The 21,759-nt window shown below is 33.7% G+C and overlaps 1 protein-coding gene across 2 annotated transcripts; it reads right to left on the bottom strand.

The window, feature by feature from the left end:
• Window positions 1-4,957: 4,957 nt before the first annotated feature.
• On the bottom strand, window positions 4,958-10,918 carry LOC103974885 (cell division cycle 20.2, cofactor of APC complex-like). Of its 2 annotated transcripts, XM_065117725.1 has the most exons (4): window positions 9,119-10,918; window positions 8,648-8,748; window positions 6,468-6,554; window positions 5,250-5,414 (listed from the first exon to the last, which is right to left on the bottom strand). In XM_065117725.1, the coding sequence occupies exon 1, from the start codon at window positions 10,579-10,581 to the stop codon at window positions 9,331-9,333; it is 1,251 nt and encodes a 416-aa protein (XP_064973797.1). In that variant the 5' UTR covers window positions 10,582-10,918; the 3' UTR covers window positions 5,250-5,414; window positions 6,468-6,554; window positions 8,648-8,748; window positions 9,119-9,330. The 2 variants fall into 2 exon arrangements, with proteins under 2 accessions (XP_064973796.1, XP_064973797.1); XM_065117724.1 differs by having other exon boundaries at window positions 4,958-5,414; window positions 6,468-8,748.
• Window positions 10,919-21,759: the final 10,841 nt, after the last annotated feature.

Raw genomic sequence — 21,759 nt, 5'->3', positions numbered from 1 at the left:
ATCAAACATCATTAAGGTCTTTATTTAGAATATGATATTTTAGACTAGAAAGAAAACTTAGTAGATCTTTTCAAATTTCAACTATGCTTCTCTTGCGCTAAAATTTGAGCTCTAATACTGCTTTATATTTATAAAATGACCTTTTCAACTATGCATCTCCCTTCCTCTAAAATGTAATCTCTAACAATGCCTTATATTTATTAAATGATAACTATATTTTTTATAATTAATTCTTAATGAAGACACACAAAATGGTAACAATTAACATATTTTAGCCAATTAACAAGTATTCCTAATCACCATATTCTACCTTTTGTAAACTTTCTTTCAATTACATCTATTTTTAAAAAAATCAAAATGTTCATTCCTTAAAAGCTAAGTAATGCATTACATCAAAACTAAGGAGACATGTTATCATTGATGCAATAGGTGTTTGAGGACAAGGAAATTAGCAGAGATCCTTGATCGAGTGAACTATGTTTGTCTGAGTTAATGAAGTTCAGGTAGAGGCCCAGTAGGCACTCGTCATGTCCCTTATTAGATAATTATGTTTTGGATCGAATAGGTGTAGTCTATAGGAATGCCCTTGAAAATTTTGAGTGTGTGATAAACTATTATGGACTTTCAAGATTTGAGGAAAATATATTCTTAGACTAAGACAATTTTTGTGAAATTTTTAATTTTCATAAATTTGTAAACATTTCTCTAACATCTTTATCAACATAAGTAGATTTTTAATTTTTCATGTTTTTATTGTGTTAAATCTTATTTAAACATTTTTCAGACTGCTTTCAATTAAATCATATTTTCCTAATTATTTTAAATATTTTATATGTTTTGTTTGTGTTATATGTTTTTGTCAACTTCTTCTTAATTGTTATCAATATTTCTTTCTAAAATTATCTATTATTTTTTCTCATGACAAAGGAAATTTAGTTATACTCTCAATTTGGTGGCAAATTTCATTACGCAGAACAAAATAATTTGGAATTTTACCTCAAACAACTGTATTATGTTTAAAAGTCATAAAAATTAATTTATGTACTCCAAATTATTTTCCTCAATATTTTTTTCATGTTTCGATTTTAGATAGCCATAATTAAAGTAACCAAGGTATATTGACAATAAGGATTGATGTTATTGATGTTCTGCCTGAGTTGGTATGATAAATATTGACAACAAGGATTGACGTTCTAACAGAGTCAATTTGACAACATCAATCCGATCATTTGCTAGTATTAATTAATATATTGTACATTCCTAAAGATTTCAACTAACAATTTTTGTAATTTTGTCTTATATCACATCATATTGCGTTAGAATTAGTACCAATATTCAATTCATTCATGGAAGTTGGAAAGTACATGAAAAGCAAAAACAACTACATACAAACATAGCATACAAATCCAAGAGGGACGAGCATACGGGTCAACGATTAAGTTTTGATACCATATTACATAAAAAAATAAAAGAAGAAAAACAACATAAAGAATTACAGGGCATGACAATTTACTTTATAAATAATAGAAGATGTTCATCAAAACTAAGTAGCTAGCTTCCTATTTAGTGATAAAAAAGAATATGATATGAGCCAAAAGTGTCATGATTCAGTTATGCATCTACTTTTATACCCAAATCTAGTGATTCTACAAAGCCTAACCTATGGAGACTAAAAATAAAAGTTTCAAATTACCATATCAAAACGTAACTGATTGAGTGTACCTTCAAAATGTATGAATAAGTACATGTGTTTTAACCTGATTAAGAAGCATCTTTTATTGAGATATCAGTTGAATGCTGCACAAATATGTTCCAATTAACAACTAGCTTTGTACGATACCTTTATAATTTGCTTTGCTAGTCATTTCAATTTAAGTGAGATTTTATTTACACTTAATATTTCACATTGTACATTTACCATCATAGAATTACAAATTAATTATTTTAGAAGTAATAACATGATAAGCAAAAAGGACCGTAAAAATTACACAAGGATGTTCTTTGAGTATCGAGTTGAGTAAAGTCAATTTAGCTAAAGCATAGCAAACAATATAAAATGCCACATTATACAACCTTATTAACTATAGTAATAATTGCATCATAAATGCATAAGAACTTCTTGCTAACAACACATCATAAAAATTTATAGTTCCAATGTTAAGGGCACAAAATTGCAGACTTGACTTCAGCAACATTTCAAGAGCTCATGTAAATCTCTCAATTTGGATAAGTGAACATAAACAAAAACTTCGGATCAGTGAGCATAACTAAAATCTTGATCACAAGCACTACAAAATGCTATTGGAAGTTGAATCTAGACGACATAAGAGCTAATAATCAAAGAAAAAATATTCTACCAAGTGACACTATCCCATAATTCCATATCCACATATTGCAATCGCCATCATTTGAGAAATGACCAAGCTGAAACCATCAGCAATTGAGTCCCAAATTTCATTAAGACAAACACACCAACATCAACACCTAAAGGTCGAGGAGAGGTCATAAATCATTGGAATTTGTCTGTATTAGCATCTACTTGATAGCAAATTTTGAAAATAAAAGAGAAACAACCCATATTAAGTGAGTGTCATCTGGTTACTAATCCTTATCAAGCTATGACAAATAACAATCACCAAGAGAGAACTCTAAGATCACAAGAAAGGTAGCTTTGCATTTAATATTCTATTTAAAATCAGAAAAATATTTAAAGATGGACATTTGTCTTCATGATCTCTTACTTCTTGAGATTCTCTTCAATTTTTTTTAAAAAAATTCTAACCTAGTTCCTAGCTCAGAGCAACATTAACACAACCAAAAAAACTGATAGCACCAACACTTGAGAGTAAATAAATCTAAATCACCATTGTTGAAATTGTATGACACTCAATGGTTATAACCAATCATACAGCATTTTAGAAAATGATAGTAGCTACCCATGATATCTTCACTTCTTGTTGTTGTTGGTACAATGAACAATCTGAATCTTGAACAAGGCAAATACACAAAGATGCACAAATTACTAAATATGGCATGTCACGTAAAACTAGATAACTGACATCAATAAAATATTTCCTATATAAGATTAGAGAATGGACTACATAACAGCAGAAAAAAAATATCTCAGATAGATTTATTTTCTGAATTTCTATATTCATGACCAAGGTTTGCAATACCGAATTATACCGCCCGGTACGGGCGGTACATACCGGTACGTAGACCGCCCGCTACCGGGCGATACATTCAAATTTCAAAAAAATCTCGTATCGAACGATACGATGTAATATCAAGCGGTAACGGTCGATTTCGATCGTTACCACATTGTAGCAGTGCTACAGTGCTCCAACGGTCGTTACCACACTATAGCAGTGCTACAGTGCTCCAACGGTCAATTTGACCGTTGGAGCCCTTTCTCATTCAATTTAAATCATTCTTCTCCCCTATTTCATTATACTCTCTTAAACTCTCTCTCAAACTTTTTTTTCTCTCCTAAACTCTACAAAACAACGATTTATGAATTTAATCGAGGCTAATTTGGGAAGATTAAAAGGAAGAGCTTTTTAATCAAGAGGTATGTATTCGATTTCTTTAATTAGAGAGTAATTAAGATCTTTAAGATTATGATTAGTGTGTTTCATGCATATTAAATATTGAATAATATTTATGATAGTAAAATAAGTTTAATTAAGTTTTATTAAAGTTATTTAATGCTATGATTAGTCATTTTAATGATGATTTAATCAAAATTTATTCGATTTTATATCAATTCAATGTCTTTAATACCTATTAGGGTATTTGTCATGTTTATAGTGTTGAAAGAGATGTAATTAGTGAAAAATTAACTATGTTAATCGTATAATTAGTGTAGATAAATGATGATTTTATCATAATTTAAATCATATTGGATTAAAATTACATATTTGAATCATATTGATCCCATTGACCTCCAATTCTACAACGAAGATTCAGAGCCAATGTTAGATTGGGTGGAGACCCGTCGTTCGTTTTGGTGGTAAAATCAACAATCAGGTATATCTACATATGTAATTATTTAATTAATTTAAATTTTAGAGTTTATATTGTAATAAAATAGTCTAGCAATTCAAATGATTTTTCTGTAGATATTTCAATCTATAACGGGCTGAAATACGAACCTCGAACAAAACTACCTCAAAGCCCGAAAAAGATATGTGATACTATTCTTACCTAATTTACATTGATTTTGCTAAACTTATACTATTACTATATTTATTTATAACTTGAAAACCCTATCCTAACTTTTTTTTTTTTTTTCAGGTATTTTCGGAGGGTTTAACGGACTGAAATTAGGTGTACCGCTCGGTGCACCTGGGGGTACCGGTCGGTACACCGTACCGTACCGTACCGAGCCCAGGTCGAAACACTGGTACGGTACGATATTGCGAACCTTGTTCATGACAACCAAAGCAATAATATACTCCTAATTTCTAGACATCAAGAAATGCATACTTAGAGCAATGAGGAAACTATTTGCTGCCTCATGTTCAAATGTGGAAAAAAAAAATTTTGAAAAGTGGAGCCAACAACTGAAAGTCCGACAGCTAATCGTGCGAAGTCTTTAAGTGACTCATCAACAGCAAAGGTATTATGTTCAGTACCTTTACATGCAAATCCAACAAGGTAGGAAAACCTATATTATTAATATGATAAATTGTCAGTTTTTAAATGATAAAACGATTAGTTAAATATCAGCTACAGAATATATAGTCAGAATAGTGCAAAGTGGAAAACACACAAATAAAGGAGAAAAAACAAAGTCTAAAGGAATCAAAATGTGTCTAAAAATATTATCAATGAATGATCTATAATAAAGAGAAGTATCTAAAATGCAATTCCAGAATTTGATAGGTCTTTTTTTTGCTTTCTTACGGAAAGAGAGACTAATAGAAGTCACAATTCTTTGTTAGTAATGAGTAATGACAACTAATTTGTTCGAAAGATTATGAAATATTATTATTGATGAATAATATAACAAAAGGAGAAAAAACAAAGTCTAAAGGAATCGAAACATGTCTAAAAATATTATTGATGAATGATTTGTAATAGAAGAGCAATATCTAGAATGCAATCCAGAATTTGATAAGATCTCTTTTTTTCTTTCTTACATAACAGAAAGACTAATAGAAGTCACAATTCTTTGTTAGTAATTATAACTAATTTGATAAAAAGATTACAGAATGTTAAGAGGCAGGCCAGAAGTTAGACAAGAAAGAGAATTAATTAGTGCAGTAGACTTTTCAATGATAAAATTTGAGAAACCACCATAGATACTTTCTAGTAAAGGAGTAACCAAAATATTCAACAAAGAAAGGATACTTGAACCTGATTCTCAAATTCCAGTAAATGAAACATCAATGCTCTAAGTCTCTTTGTCCCTGAATGATAAAAAAAAGCAATGTGCCTTGATCATAACATGAATGAAAGGTAAGCCTCAACATATGACTGAAGCATCACAAATGTCAATCTATGAGAAAATTGTTGGAGGTGAAATATCTTTAAGCATGAAACAATTTGCAAACAACTTAATCTATAATCAGTGACATTAGGCAAAATCTCATTGTATGAAGCTGAAAATATTGACGGTTATGAATAATAGTAGACATTTGTTATAATATTGACAATTATGGAAAGACCCTTACTGTAAATTTATGGAGGAAAAGGGGAAAAAGAGGAAAAAATATGATGGAACTTAAAAATGGTGTCTATATTCCTTCTTAAAATCCATATGCAGGCTCAACAAAAAAATAACAGATGACTTCTAAGTTTTTTGCAAAACCAGTTCACTTAGTATATCACTAAAATGCATTGAAGTAATTCTTGGAATAATTGAACTCTTCAAAACAATTTGAAATATTTCATTAAGAAGTTCAGAAAGCACAGAAAAAGAGGGGAGGACCAATTCATTAATTCAAATGAAGGAAAAGTGTGTGTTTAAGTTGAGCTTCTAGTTCGAATGATACATTGTCCAAAGATGTAACATTCAGTCTTGCGAGTTCTTCCGGCTTTCTTTCATTTTGTTAGTTCATTTATGACAAACAATGTCTAGCATATCAGCTTGGAGATTTTATATAAAGTCGTCCACTTTTGGAAAAAAAAAAGTAAACTAGTTGTTCATTCATGTTACAAATTCTCTCAAATTTATATTCAAAGTGTGAGGCTTCAAGTCAAACACTAACAAGCACATAGTAGAAGGATCCTTTATGGATGGCTCCACATCAGGTACGAAATATTCAGACCATTTGAAACAGAGGGGAGAATAACAAAATTTGACCAGTATGAATAATTATTATTCTGGATAATAAGGGTGAGCTAACCATATGCGCATCAATAAAAAAATGCATAATTTCACAACATAAAACTGATTTCTAGTTTTATAATTCAAACACCAACAACCATTAATCAAGAGAAAAAGAAGGTTGTATATGCACCTTCCCGGTGTTGCAAAGGGTGCACGCACCGTTGGCCATGAGCTTCACTGCAGCTTCTTGTTTGTCTCGATCAAGCTCTGAAGCTTTCTGAGGATCATCAATCTCCACCGCATTAGCCTTGTCCATAAGGCCAATGATAGTTTACAAGATATATATGATGATGGCAAGGGGCACAGAGGTAGAGGTGTTGGAAGGGATGGTAACTTTGGTGATGGAAACTTCAAATGCTTACCCAATATTCAATTTGTCTCTCCATTACAACCAACAAGATCATGAATAGATTATTAAAAAAAATGATGACTTAAATAAATCAATCGGAATTATCGTGTCAAATTCAAACTTGGTACCACATGTGATATTACTGGAATCGCAATAAATAATCACAACCGCTACTACTACCTTAATCTCAGTAAACAAATAGGGAAGTTGGAAACAAGAAATACCAACTCAAAGGTCGATGTTATACTTACAAAGGCAAATTTCAGATATAGTACTTGGATGCTGAAACTTGTGGTAAATGACCACAATAGCATAATTGAAAAAATACTGAAATAGTAGCCATGTCATTAATTGGTGAACATTTATATAAAACATAGCAAGCTTGTCTATCAAGCTCATGAACATTGCTACCACTTTGCTACAACTACAGCTGATTCAGCAAGATAAATCCAAATCGAAACCTTTAATGAAGATCTTGTTAATCGGAAGGACCCGAACTACTCCACTATCACTATAACGAAGCATTTATGAATTGTTGGTCTAGTAAGCTAACTTCCAAACTTTAGAACTGCATTATATCCCATTTGACACCATTTTTTAAGCCCTATCTTAGGATCAGAAGTGTATCTATGTTGCAGAAGACATAATCTATTCATGGAAAGACATATAAATTTGATATTTTTGTTTATTTCACAGGAAAAAACATAATAAACAGAATTACAATGCCTCACCTTTATCAAGCTCATAGATTTATTTGTTTGGTATCTCTTTACTATTATGGTATATACTGTGGTTTGCAGTTCTCTTAGGTTGAATAACTGCTTTCTACAGAAATTATGACACATCTTACTAAAAACAAAAAATTTTAGGCTTGGATTTCACTCTTAAACTTATCTTTATTTTCGAAAAATTTCAAATTGAAAATTATTCATTTCATGAACAGTTTTTTAAACAATATCTGAGTGGTTGATCAACAGTCTTTTGATTGTCAAACACAATTCTAGTTTTGCAACTCCATAATTTTCTAAATTATTTCACCCTCTAAACAAAATCCTGAGATGCTTTAGTATCTTTGTATATGCAAATAAACATAAAAAAAAACACTATTTCAAGTGAAATGAAGTACTCCGTAGTGAAATAATATCTACACCAAATAAAAGTTTTCACGGGTTCTAGAATGGTCCTAAAAGAACATAAAAAATCTGAAGGCTAATGGATATTTTAGGGAACCTTTAGTCACCCAAAAAATAAAGACATAAGAAGTTACATCTTAGATCAAAATTATGCATAGATCTCTTAGTTGTTGAATATGATTATAGTTGTGCAACACCATAAGTTTCCATATTTTCACCCTCTAAGCAAATCCAAAGATGCTTTAATATCTTTGTATCTGTGAATAAAGATTTAGCAAAGACACCATAGCAAGATTTTAAATTCATCATGTGAAAGTACTTTGATCTGGCAATAGAGCTACACAGTTCAATCTTCAAAGTTTCTTAATGGTCCTAAAAGAATATAAAATTCTGAAGTTCAACTTATATCATAGGAAACCTATAGTTAGAAAAGAAAAAAGAAGCATAGGGTCAAAAGCAATTACCTCTTATAATGCATAGATCTCACGATTGTCAAACACACTTCTAGATATGCAATGTGATGTCTTCATGTGATAACTAGGCCATATTGAATGTTATAAGAAATCTCAACTCAAAAAAAAATGGAAAAGGAAATCTGAAGTTTGTTATACGGTTCAATCTTCAAAGTTTGTTTTGGCAATGTGATATCTTCATGTGATACTTAAGGCCATATTACAAGTGCTTTGTTCTGGCAATAGAGCTACACAGTTCAATCTTCAAAGTTTCTTTATAGTCCTAAAAGAATATAAAATTCTTAAGTTTAACTTATAGCATAGGAAACTTATAGTCGGAAAGAAAAAATAGAAACATAAGGCCATAGGCAATTACCTCTTATAATGCATAGATCTCTCGATTGTCAAACACTCTTCTAGGTGTGCAATGTGATGTCTTCATGTGATATCAAGGCCATATTGAATATCATAAGAAATCTGAACTCAAAAAAGAAAAAAAACAATAAGCATCTATTAGTTTGATCTAATTATGCATGATTAGCATACACAACAAAATATATAGTCTGCACAAAAATTCTCAAACAAAAATGAGACAAAGATAGTAACTTACAAAAAAGAAACACAAGAGAAGCAAATTAAAATCACTTTAAACCACATAATTAGATTATAACAATTGGGCAAAAATTATAGACCACATGTTTCATCAATTGGGCAATAATCATATCGATAACTATGAAATGATAAACAATAAATAGGAAACAAAAATCAAACTCGTAGCTGCAATGATAGTCATGTTGTAAATAAGCCTACTAAAATGCTGTAAAAGGCTGTAAGGTTTCTAACTTACCTTAGGCGGTTGCGCTCATATTTGAAGATCTCGAATCCATGCGCTTGTATGAAAATGTACTGCCTCTTTGACACCACGAAACTTCCCATCGCAATGTTACCAACAACAGATCTTCATGCCAAGCACTAGAGAAGTCTTCCATTTGGAATCTTAATCATTTCCACCTATCCACCTTTTCATCTTATGATGACATTAAATTGGGCAAAGGGCAGTTAAGGTTTTGTTATTTTGGGAGTCTCAAAGATATTCCAAAACTTGACTGTCTCATCTGCTGCTGCAGAAGCTACTACACCTCCCAGTGGACTCCCAGCCAAGGAAAGAACCCGGGATGAATGACCGGAAACCTCAGCCACTCTCATCATGGATGGGTAATTCCACAAGGTGAGTTGATTGTTCGGCGAACCATGGGAGGTCAATAATTCAGATTTGTTTTTGTCCCATAGCAATGCACAAACTTCAGAGCCAGCATCAATCGAGTTCAAGCAAGCACCGTTAACGGTGTTCCAAAACTTAACGCAATGATCATTGCAACCTCCACCAGAAGCCAGCAGGTTGCTCCGAGTTGGGCACCAGTCAACGGCCTTCACAATGGAAGTGTGGCTGCTGATCCTGTGAAGCCATTGACATTGACGTGGATGGTCACATGAGACAGGCATGCAGGCATCCCATATGTGCACTAGTTTGTCCTGCCCTCCACTCGCCAAATACCGCCCTGACAACACGGACCATTTAAGACTACAAACTCCACGCCGATGCCCATTATAGAAACAGATGAACATGTCATCCTTTCTAAAGTCATAATCAACAACAGTGCCATCAAATCTTCCGACTGTCAAGATTGAATTACTTCTCCACGCAAGTGACAACACAGGGGCCTGGTCCTCATCTTCCATCCCATCCACGACATGTCCTGTTGCTGGATCAATCAGGGATAAATCTGAATTGCCAAATGCGACAGCAAGAACTGCACAGTCTGGCGACCAGCGGATGCAAGTGATAGGTCCTCTGTCTTCTACGGGTTGTAGAAGCTTAGTCGACTCGTTTGCAGCGTCCCAGAGATACACTGCGTCCTCAAGGCCAATCGCCAACACATTATTGCTTCCCCAGTCGAGGAGATTCAAAACATTATCATCCAACAAGCCGTGGATTACCAAAACCCTCTCTGATTCTTTCGGGATTCGCCTCTGCTGCTTCTTCTGCGGTCGAATGGGCTCGTCAAACTGGGGCAGCTTGCTGGCCGGCGCTTCAGGTGCAGTCTTGAAAGCGAGGATACGAGACCTGTTCTTCAAAATGCAGTCATCAAGAAGCTTTTGGTACGCCACGCTCGATGGGGATTCCCTCGAACCATCACGCTGCGGTCTCGAAGGCCCGGTTAGGGCAAAGCGTGCGTAGTCCATGTCCATCGCCGACCGGAACGGGATGAAGCGGTCGTACTCCACACGCCTAGAACGCGAAGAAGACATATTTTCCAATCGAAACCAGAACGAGACTGGCTAGGTGACGAAAAACGATCGAGAAAACCAGAAAGATCGATCTTCCCACAAGAAAGTCGACAACCAAGAATCGATTAAAAGAACCCCAAGACCAACAAAAATTCTGAACCCTAATCAAAATTTCGACGGATGAAGAACCAAGCGAAACGAAACAAGAGAAAAAAGAAAGGAATGAGATCACCGCAATAAAAATCGAAGGGAAGGACCCTCGCAGCTGTGCCCGTTCGTGTTCGTCGGAGAGCAGTTCCGACCTTCGCAGAACGACGAGATCGCCGAGAGTCGAGAGTCGAGAGCCGAGAGGAGAGCACGCGAGGGGAGAGAAGTTGTTGTGATTGCAACAGAGTGGGCCCTCGGGTTATATAGATGCCACCCAGCCCAAGCGTTACATTCTAAAAACGTTCCGTTATATTTACCCAATCTACGTAGCGGGTAGTTTGACATCACACCGTTATATACAGCTATCATCTACGTTAAATTTCGTGTACCTTACTCTTTTAGAATTTGTATGTTAAAGAAACAAGACGTGGCTTTTTTTTTTTGTACGAAGCAATCTTTTTAAACTACTAAAATTATTATTAATATAATGAGATTTGATATTCTTTTATTTGTCACTAAAAAAGAAAATTTTTAAATAATATCTATAAACTGATAATATTTTTATTAATACACTGGGTTTTGAGTCTCAAATTATAATATATCTTATTTTTAATTTTAAATTTAGTACAATATTCATTCACATAAATTATGCATCTAATTAATCCAACAAAGATCAAACAGTGAACAATTAGACAAAACTAAAAGTAAATACTGACCATTCTCAATTTAGATGATAAATAGTTAAATGCTTAAATTATTAAGAAAACATGACAATTAATCATTTTTAATTATATTAATTTATTATTATTATTCTAACCAAAATTCATTGAAATTTCATCTTAAATTGTTGGAGCAAAACAATGATATACAAATTTTGATGAAGAAACAAATAAGATATTAAAATAATAAAAATAAAAAGATAAAGTTTAGAAAGAACTTAAAGACATGTAATCAATGTCTTAATATGAAAAACTCATCCTTACATATCGGATTGATCGAGATTCTAATCTCAATATTTAATCCATCTTATCTTTGCGAACATAAATAAATATTATCATAGAGTTAGTTAACTAGCCTCTCTTAGCATATCGTAAAAAAAAAATAATAATAATATTTTTAAAAAATAAAGAGGAGAAATTGTATTGAAATATGAATTAATAAACTATAGTCATTTACAATTCTATTTATAGAGCCTAAAAAGCATCCTAAATGTCATAACTGATATTGTTGTAAGAGACATCCTTTCATTAAAATATATTTTATGCATATCAAGATTATTTTTACATAATTTTAATTTTTAAAATATAATACTAATAAAATTATATTTATTTTTAAGATAAGATCATTGGAAAAACTTTTTATTTTTTTCTTTTTACCTGGAAAATGATGACTTCACTAGATTATGTAAAAGACTCAGATACTTTTCTCTCCCTTTATCGAAAAAAATAGAAAAATATCAATAAACCAAATACGACTATAATGATATATTAAATAATAAATTAATACTTTTAATTAATATCTTAATAAATATAGTATGAATTATTAAAAATATAATAGTATTGTCAAGAAATAATCATATAGGTTGTTGTTATTAGATATCAATTTAATTTTCCTTAAGTCATTTTTGCTATTTTTGACATAATTTTGATTAAAATGTGTTAGAACGGATAAACGAGCAAAAAAATTAAATTAAATTTATAAGTTATGAAATCCATAAAGTAGATTAGAAAATATTTATAAAGAGTATAAAAGAGTTTATAAAAGGTAGAACCAAAATATATGAGATACATTGTTCTTAAAATAGATTCCACTACTTCATAAATTTATAAAATTATTATAATTTTATTTAGCTAAGGTAATTAAACTCCAAATCAAAAACATTCTACATGAAACCTTTATAAATATTTTGTAGATTGTTTTGATAAAAATTTATTAGTTTTTTTACCTTTTCATCACATTTTAATTTGATATGTTAAGAGAACTATTTAGACTTTGGATCACTTAAAATATATATATATTATTATCCACTTAGAATACTCTTTAAAAGATCCATAATTTGTGAAAGAGGTTTTGGGGGAGATAGATATAAGAGTATTATTATTAAATAAAAGTAGAAAAAATATCACTTCTAGAATTCTTTATTACAAATGATCATTAAATTAAAACTAGGATGCTTTATAAAGTGATATAATAAGCACTAAAATTAGAATGTCTTATGAAAAGATATAATAAGCCATGTAGAAGTTTTTGTTGTACAAAGCTGATTGCAAGCTTCTATGAGTACATTTTATGATCATTGGTATTCTTTTATATTACAAATAATGTTATTTTTATCATAATATGAACACCTAGAAAAGAGGAAAAGAGATGATCATATGAAACTAACCAGAGCTTATCCAAGTAAGATTTTCTTTTTAGGCAAGATTTTGATTTTTAAAATAAAATAATTGAAGGTAAAATCCATCAAACAAAATTACATATATAGCAAAAATCATCATACCACCTAAAATGGTATAAAATATATTGTGCATACTAGTCTAGATGTGGATCGGTATGCGAATTGCTTTTATTTTAAGTGATATAATCTAAATTATATATGAAAACCTTAGAATCACCATATTTCTCATTATGTTGTTGTCATTGGATGGTGCTTACCCATTAGCCATCATTTCTCTCTTTGGTACATACTCTCTTCTTATCCTTCTCTTTTTTCTTTATGTCATTTCTCACTGCTTTGTCTCCTCTTCCTCCTCCCTCCTTTGATCCATCTTCTTTCTTCTTTCTCCTGCTTCCTCTTCTTCCTTCTTCCTTCTTCCCAATCCAACACAAATTGATATATGACAAAAGCATATTATTGGATTCTCTTATATTAACAACTACATAAATGCTTTTATGTTCAACATGACCTCTTTTGAGTTTGGCTTCTCAAATTGGATTCTCATATTATTGGATACTTCAATCATCATCATTTTGTGTTTGTCTAATGATCTTATATAGTATAAGGTTTATATATTTTATTTTCATATACAAAATATTTAAAAATATTAAGGCCATATATAAGATGTTTAAAAATATTAAGAAAGACTAGGTTAAACAACATAATTGTTCCATTTATTTATAGTCATAGCTTGAAATATCCGAAAGAAAACCCATTAGAAAAATATATTTTCTATTAGTAACTCATTGCAAAATTACCATCATATTTGGTATATTTAGATGCTTTCTCTATTTAATAACATTTATTACTTAAGAGGAGTCTTGTCTAAGTGGAATTAGAATACTTTGGGTGATATTAATGCTAAGGTTGATATTAATAAGTTAGAGCTTCTAGATGTCATTGCTATTATCTTAAACAATGATGTTATAGAGTTGGGATCCCTTTATAATCACATTCAGACTCTTACTATATATGTTTACCTAAAGACTTGGGTTAAGATCAAGTTTAAATAGATTCAGAACGAGGATAAGGATATGAGATTTTATCATAATTTAATTATTGATAGATATAAGTAAAATTTCATTTATAATATTTAGAGTGACCAATAGTATATTTATCAACCTGAGCTTATCACTCATAAATTCATCTCCTTTTATTCTCAATTTTGTGGTGGAGATATGAATAAGCTCTTTTTTTATTTTAATTCTAAATCCTTTTAGCCTAATATGAATAGTATTCTTAATGATCAAGGTTATGAGTTAATTAGATACTTTAACAAATATAAAATATGTAAGTTTCTATGTCGTTCGACTTTAGTAAAAATCCTGGGACTGATGGATATAGTTTTAAATTTTATCAATACCACTAAGATACTAAAAAAGATTATCTTATTGAGGCTTTTAATTAATTATATTTTCATGCCTTTTTGTTAGTTGATTAGGCTAGAACCTTCTTTGTCTTCATCCCTAAATATTTAATTCCTAGAAAAATTTTATATTTTTCATCCCATTTTTGTAGGTAATGTGGTATATAATGTTTTGTCTAAGCTTTTGGCTTCTTATATCAAATATCTCTTGAATAATTTGTTTCATATTGAGTAATCAACTTTTCTCTCGAGTAGAAGTATTCATGATAATATTTTGATAGCTTAAGAAGTGGTTCATTCTACATTTGAAATAAGGGTAAGAGTCCTTTAGTTATGTTTAAAATTGATCTTGAAAAAGAATATGATCTTCTTTCTTAGGATGTCATTTTTTGCATTTATACTCTTTTAAATTATTTTATATAATTTATGTCTTGGATTAAAAATTATATTTCTATTTATATCTTTTTATATCTTATTAATTGTAAGGGCTCAAGGTATTTCAAGAGCAATAGGGGTATTGGGGACTATTATCCCCATATCTATATATCATTGTGGCCCAAATCCTTTCTTGCCTATTTCATAAGGCTATTGAAGATAATGTTGAATCTCAGATTTTGATGATGAAATCAATTGTCAATTATTTATCTAATCTGTGTGTTGAGATAAGTGTGCAGGATTAACTACGATGAAAGTAAGACATGCAGCAGGAGTTGCGCTGGAGTCATGACAATGATCACGTTGGGAGTTCAAGAGCTCAACGGAAGTTCGGACAGTCGTCGGAGGTTCTGCGGGAACAAATCCGAGAAGTCCAGAAGCTTGCCAAAGGAGCTCGTCGGAACTTGCCAAGTGGATCGTCGCAAGTCCAGGAGTTTGCCGGAAGTCCGCAGGAGGATCATCGAGGGTTCGTCGGATGATCGACGGAAGTTCGCCGGAAACTCGCCGGAAGAAGCGATTGACGCACCGGAGCAAGCTGCAGAATATGTCTTAGGAAATAATCGTAGTTAGCACATTGATTAAGTTAGAAATGGGAGGTGATCCCATTAGCTTAATCTTGGGGCAATTAGGCCCCTGAAAGAATCAAATTGGGCCGAATGGATTAACCCATTCGGACCCTGATTGCTGTGGGAGGTGCAACCGCCCAAGCCAGGAGGTAGCACCACCCAAGCTATGTCTCCCAGCGAGACTGGGTGGTGCAACCGCCCCAGCCAAGAGGTGGCACCGCCCCGGGCTCAATCTCCGAGCGAGACTGGGCGGTGCAACCTCTTCTGTCAAGAGGTAGCACCGCCAGAGCTCAAGTTTCGAGCTCTGCTAGGCGGTGCAACTACCTGAGCTCGGTCTTCGAGCTCTGGCAGAGAGGTGCAACCGCCCCTGACAGAGGTGGCACCGCCCAGAGGCTCAGTCTTCGAGCTTTGCCAGGCGGTGCAACCGCCCCAGTCAGGAGGTGCAACCGCCTGATCCCGGAATTCCGGGAATTGATAGATTTGAGCTCCAAATTTGAACTGGGTTGGGGCCTATAAATACCCCACCCATTCAGCACTGAAAGCACAGAACACACACTCGAAATCTTGCTGTTTTTCTGTGGTTCTTAGAGCTCAAAACTGCTAGTTCTCCTCTTTATGAATCTGTAAGAAGGTGGTTGGCCTTCGCCTATTGAAGAAAGGCCTCTAGTTGACGTCGGTGACCTCGTCGGTGGAGGAAGCCAAAAGTGGAGTAGGTCAAGATTGACCGAACCACTCTAAATCTCGGTTTGCATTTCCTTTGAGCATTTTACCTTCACTGCAAACTTCTCAATAGCTACTTCCCTCTGCGATTTTACGAACAAGTTTCAACGTTTAGACGTAAATCTGCGTTTAGACGTAAATCTGCTTTTTCGTATGATCATCATATTGCAGATTGCATTTACGTTTTGAGCTTTACCAATACTGCACACTGCCTTTATACTCCTGCTTAAACTGCATCTTATCTAATCAAGTTATTTACGAATCAGTATTTAGACGTAAATTAGTTTCTTCGTACGAACGTCGGATTTCAGTTTGCGCCGATATTCTGATTTTCATCATAGCTGCAAACTGCCTGCTTAGTTTGACTTTAACCTTGATTAGTATCAACTTTCATACATAAGTTGTTTTTATCGTTCGAACGCAGCTTTCGATTTTAATCGCAGAAAGTTTTCCGCTGCACTAATTCACCCCCCCCCCCCCCCCCCCCCCCCCCCCCTCTTAGTGCTCTCGATCCTAACAATTGGTATTAGAGCCCGGTTAACTCTCAAACGGATTAAAACCCAAGAGAGATGGCTTACGCCGGAAACCAAGAGGGCCATTCTATTACACGTCCACCCATGTTTAATGGGACGGACTACACCTATTGGAAGACCCGAATGAGGATCTTTCTTATCTCTATGGATGTTGAACTTTGGAATCTTGTTGAAAATAGTTTTTCGAAGTTTTCTCTTCCAATGATCGATTGGAATGATTTGGAGAAGAAGGCTTTCGCTCTCAATGCAAAGGCTATGAATGCATTATTTTACGCACTTGATAAAAACGAGTTTAATCATGTTTTGATTTGTGAAACTGCATTTGATATTTGGCACACACTCGAAGTGACTCATGAAGGCACAAGTAGAGTGAAAGAGTCAAAAATCAATCTTTTGTTACACTCTTTCGAACTTTTCCGAATGAAACCGAGTGAGACTATTGGCGACATGTTTACCCGTTTCACGGATGTCGTCAACGGTCTAAAAGGACTCAGAAAAAGTTTTTCGAATTTTGAGCTCGTAAATAAGATTCTAAGATTCCTTCCTAAGAGTTGGGATCCTAAAGTCACTGCTATTCAAGAGGCAAAAGATCTAAACAACTTCCCTCTTGAAGAACTAATTGGGTCATTAATGACCTACGAGATGACTTGCAAAGCTCATGAAGAGCAAGAAGGCATCCTTCCAAAGAACAGGAAGGATATGGCACTTAGAACTTTGGAAGACCACTTGAAAGAAAACTCAAGTGATGAGGACTGTGACGATGACTTGACACTTCTAACAAGAAAATTTAAAAAATTCATTAAAAGAAACAAGTTTAAAAATGACACTAAAAATAAACTTGAACCCAAGAAGGACCAAGTTATTTGCTATAAGTGCAAAAAGCCAGGACACTACAAGAGTGATTGTCCCCAAGCCAAAAAGAGAACAACAAAGAAGAAGGCGCTCAAAGCAACATGGGATGATTCGAGCGCATCCGAAGAAGAGGAGTCCAACACCGAGTAAGTTGCTCATTACGCCTTAATGGCCATCGGAGATGAGGTAACGAATTTATTAGATGCTGATTTTATTTCGATGAATTATTAAATGCCTTCCATGACTTATTTGATGAATGCAAGATTATCAATAGAAAATACAAATTGCTAAAAAAGGAGCATGATAGTCTTACTTGTGATTTTGATAAGTTAAAAACTGAATATCATGATAGTTTAAATTCATGTATCAAATGCCATGATCTAGAAACTCTCCAAAAAGAAAACCTGCTACTTAAGGACACCTTGAAGAAATTCGAGGTTGGTAGCAAGTCATTGAACATGATCCTTGCAAACAAGGGTCACGTTCCAAAAAGGAGTGGAATTGGATTTGTGAGAAGTCCTCACCTAAATCCAACCACCTTCATAAAAGGCCCCGTCTTACATGTTCAACACCAAACCAAATGCAACTTTTGTTGCAAATTTGGACACAAGACGCATTATTGTCCATTCAAGAAAATAAGTCCAAACAAACTAACTTGGGTTCCTAAAGGAACCATGATAAACTCTATGCAACATGATAAACAATGTAGATCTATCTTTGAGGCACCCAAAAGCAAATGGGTACCTAAAAATCATCCTTTCTTGTAGAAACCCACACCATCGCAAGATAGGAGCAAGAGATGGTACCTTGATAGTGGATGCTCAAGGCATATGACCGGAGATCCATCTCAATTCTCTAAGCTCACTAGCATAGACGAAGGCTATGTCACCTTCGGAGATAACAACAAGGGTAAAATCACAAATGCGACCTAGATACAATCCTGTTCAGAATTAGAAACGTATGATTCCCAAATTCACATATCCCTGGATTTTCGAACCCATCAATTTCATCCGTTCATAACCTTCGAATTTAACTCTGTATCATGAAATGACTAACTCTGTCATGAACTTGCAAGACTTATCAACTTGAAGAAACTATCACAAACATGTGTACGACATTAAGAATGTGCACGTTAAAAATCTATCTTGATCGTGCAAAAGTCCCTATCTTAAAATGAAAATTCTTACGTAATTACGTAAGTAAAAGTTGATTGCTATGAATGAAAATTCTCCTCAAGACAGAAAAATTCTCAGATCAGAACAAATGCTCACCAGGCGGTAGCACCGCCCCAGCTGGAGGTAGCACCTCCAGCTGTCACGTGTTGCGAGCGGTTGCACCGCTCCAGCCAGAGGTGCAACCGCCCGCAACTCTGCCCCTTTATAACTCAAGCTAGGGCCGGCAGTGAAACCGACCCCAACTCATTTCCTTCCCTCTTCTACTCTCCCAAGCCTCCTCCATCCCCATTTCCCCTATCTTAGCATCCCAAATACCCTTCATTTCGAAGCAAAGCATCAACATTCCTTCCCTCTCTTGAAGATCTCATTAAGGTACTCTCTAAGAAGCCCTTAAACTCTGTTTCTTGATTCATTTACTTTTGCTCATCACTATTATTCTAAACAACAGTAGTTATGGGATCTAGAAGATCCTCAAGGGACAAAGGAAAGAGGAGATTAGTAGAAGACTTTGATTCCACCCTTTTCGATTCAAAATACCATGCTGAAAAATTTTCCTCTTTTGAACTTAGGAGTGTCAACAAGGGAAAATACGTAGATTTAAGTGAGCTAAGAGACTTAGAGACAATCCAGTGGTTTGCAAACTTAGATCTACTCCCTATATTACAAATTAATGAACCCATCTATCCAAGACTAGTAATATTGTTTTACAACAACATACTAGTAGATGAAGAAGAAAGGATGTCCACCTATCTCTTAGGACAACATATTTCAATTACGGATAGATTCATTTGCGACATGATAGGCATTCCCATGAAAAGAAGAGGACTTTACTTTAGAGGATCATGGGATGATGAAAATGTTGGAACAACATACGTTGAAGCCCTACAAACAATTTTTGCCAATCCGAACTTAGCATTTGTTCCTAAAAGTTGTGAACATTTACTACCTCTAAATACTAAGGTACTTCATCACATCCTAACTAGCATCATTCTTCCTAAACAATATCATCATGATGAAGTAAGCCAATTAGAATTAGGAACTATGTATATGATCATGAAAGGACATGACATCTGTCTTGGTTATCTTATCCAACAAAACATGTTAGAACTATCTAAGAAAGACATGATGCTCCCATATGGTGGAATAATAACTAGAATAATGAAAGCCTACGATATTCTAATACCACCGGAAGAAGAAGTAATAAAAGTAGATAGATTCAGCATAATTAATAAAAATCTACTTTACCGATTAAGATGTTTTTATAGAAACGATAACTGGGTTAGAATGCCAAGAAGAACTGATCCCCCTCAACCTGAACCAGAACCGGAAACACCAGTCTTTAGGGGTACCCAATCTCCTCCGATCTGTCCCTTTGAGGAAACACATCCATTTGAGCAAACTCACACGTCATCTGTCGAAGATATTAGGATTCGAATGGACCAATTCGAACAAAGACAAGAACGGCTTGAACATCGACAAGATCAAATCCTAGCTGAGCTGCAGCAAATTCATCGACAATTTGACTCTTTATTTAGGCACTTTAACTTTCCACCTCATGAATGAGCTTGTATGAACACAATCATCCGTTGTTGTTATAAACTCCTCATGATGGACTTTGTCTTTAATATGATATGTTGTAAACTCCGTATTTACCTTGATCTGTGAGCATATGCAAAGTTACAAACATCTCTTGTTGTTTATCTCGGATTTTACATTGAAACTAAATGTTTTGAAAACCTTGTGCCTTGATAAATATAAAGTGACATACCAATGTAGTTGATAAGTCAGTAATATGACATTGATACAAAACTGATATTTTTACAAAACCTCTAAGTGAAGAACAATTTGATTTTATAAGAAGAGAATTAGGAATATTGATGTGTCCGAATACTTAAACTAGTTAAAATTATTTTTCGGACTTTATTGAATGATCAAATCACTTGATTAGTATTACATGCTTTGGTATCACTTGATCAAATAACATGTTGGAAATTATGTTTTGTCCGAATGCATGGAAAAGTTCATTTCATTTTCGGATTTGCTTAACAATTTGAATGCTAAAAATCGGATTTTCCTGTACACTCTTATGTAAATTTTTTTTGGAAAAATGAGTTTCCTCTTTCATGCACAAAGAATTATAACATACAAGGAGAAGAGGTATTCAAAGCATTATACGTGTCATGCCTTCCTTTATGTGCTTGATAACCTGCTTATATTGTTCTCCTGGAATCACATCTACCATGCTTTTTTGTTGATGACAAAGGGGGAGAAATATATGAATTGATATGCTTGCTATCACTGATGTTGACATGGTTGCTATCACTGATGCTGATATGTTTGCTATCACTGATGTTGATATGGTTGCTATCACTAATGCTGATATGTTTGCTATCACTGATGTTGATATGGTTGCTATCACTGATGCTATGATTAGGCTATACTTGTATCACCAAGAAATATATGATTGCTATCATTGCTATGATTAGGCTATACTTGCATCACCAAGAAATATATGATTGCTATCATTGCTATGATTAGGCTATACTTGCATCACCAAGAAATATATGATTGCTATCATTGCTATATGCCCTGTATCAAGATATCAAACAAAAATTTGCATCGTACGAACTGATATCTTATCATGTGATGCAATGCTACACTTGCTAAAATATTCGAAATGTGTATATCATGTAATGATATCAAAATCTTGCTTCACAGCTTTACATGTCGATATCTTACAATATGATGAATTGCTACAATTACCATCATTCAAACTTGTTATATTTGAAAATGAATGTCAAGCCTTGACATCATCTTCAAAGAGATACATCATGATAGGAATCATGATGGGAATATGTCTCTTGAATTTATAAAGTTTTTAAATTCAAGAAGTATGGCATATAGACAGGGGGAGTTAAGGTTAACTCCATTATCAATTGATTGTCATCATCAAAAAGGGGGAGATTGT

This window comes from Musa acuminata, chromosome BXJ2-7, assembly GCF_036884655.1.
Source record: "Musa acuminata AAA Group cultivar baxijiao chromosome BXJ2-7, Cavendish_Baxijiao_AAA, whole genome shotgun sequence".
In the NCBI taxonomy this organism is placed as follows: domain Eukaryota; kingdom Viridiplantae; phylum Streptophyta; class Magnoliopsida; order Zingiberales; family Musaceae; genus Musa; species Musa acuminata.
This window is presented reverse-complemented; position numbering and strand designations above follow the sequence as displayed.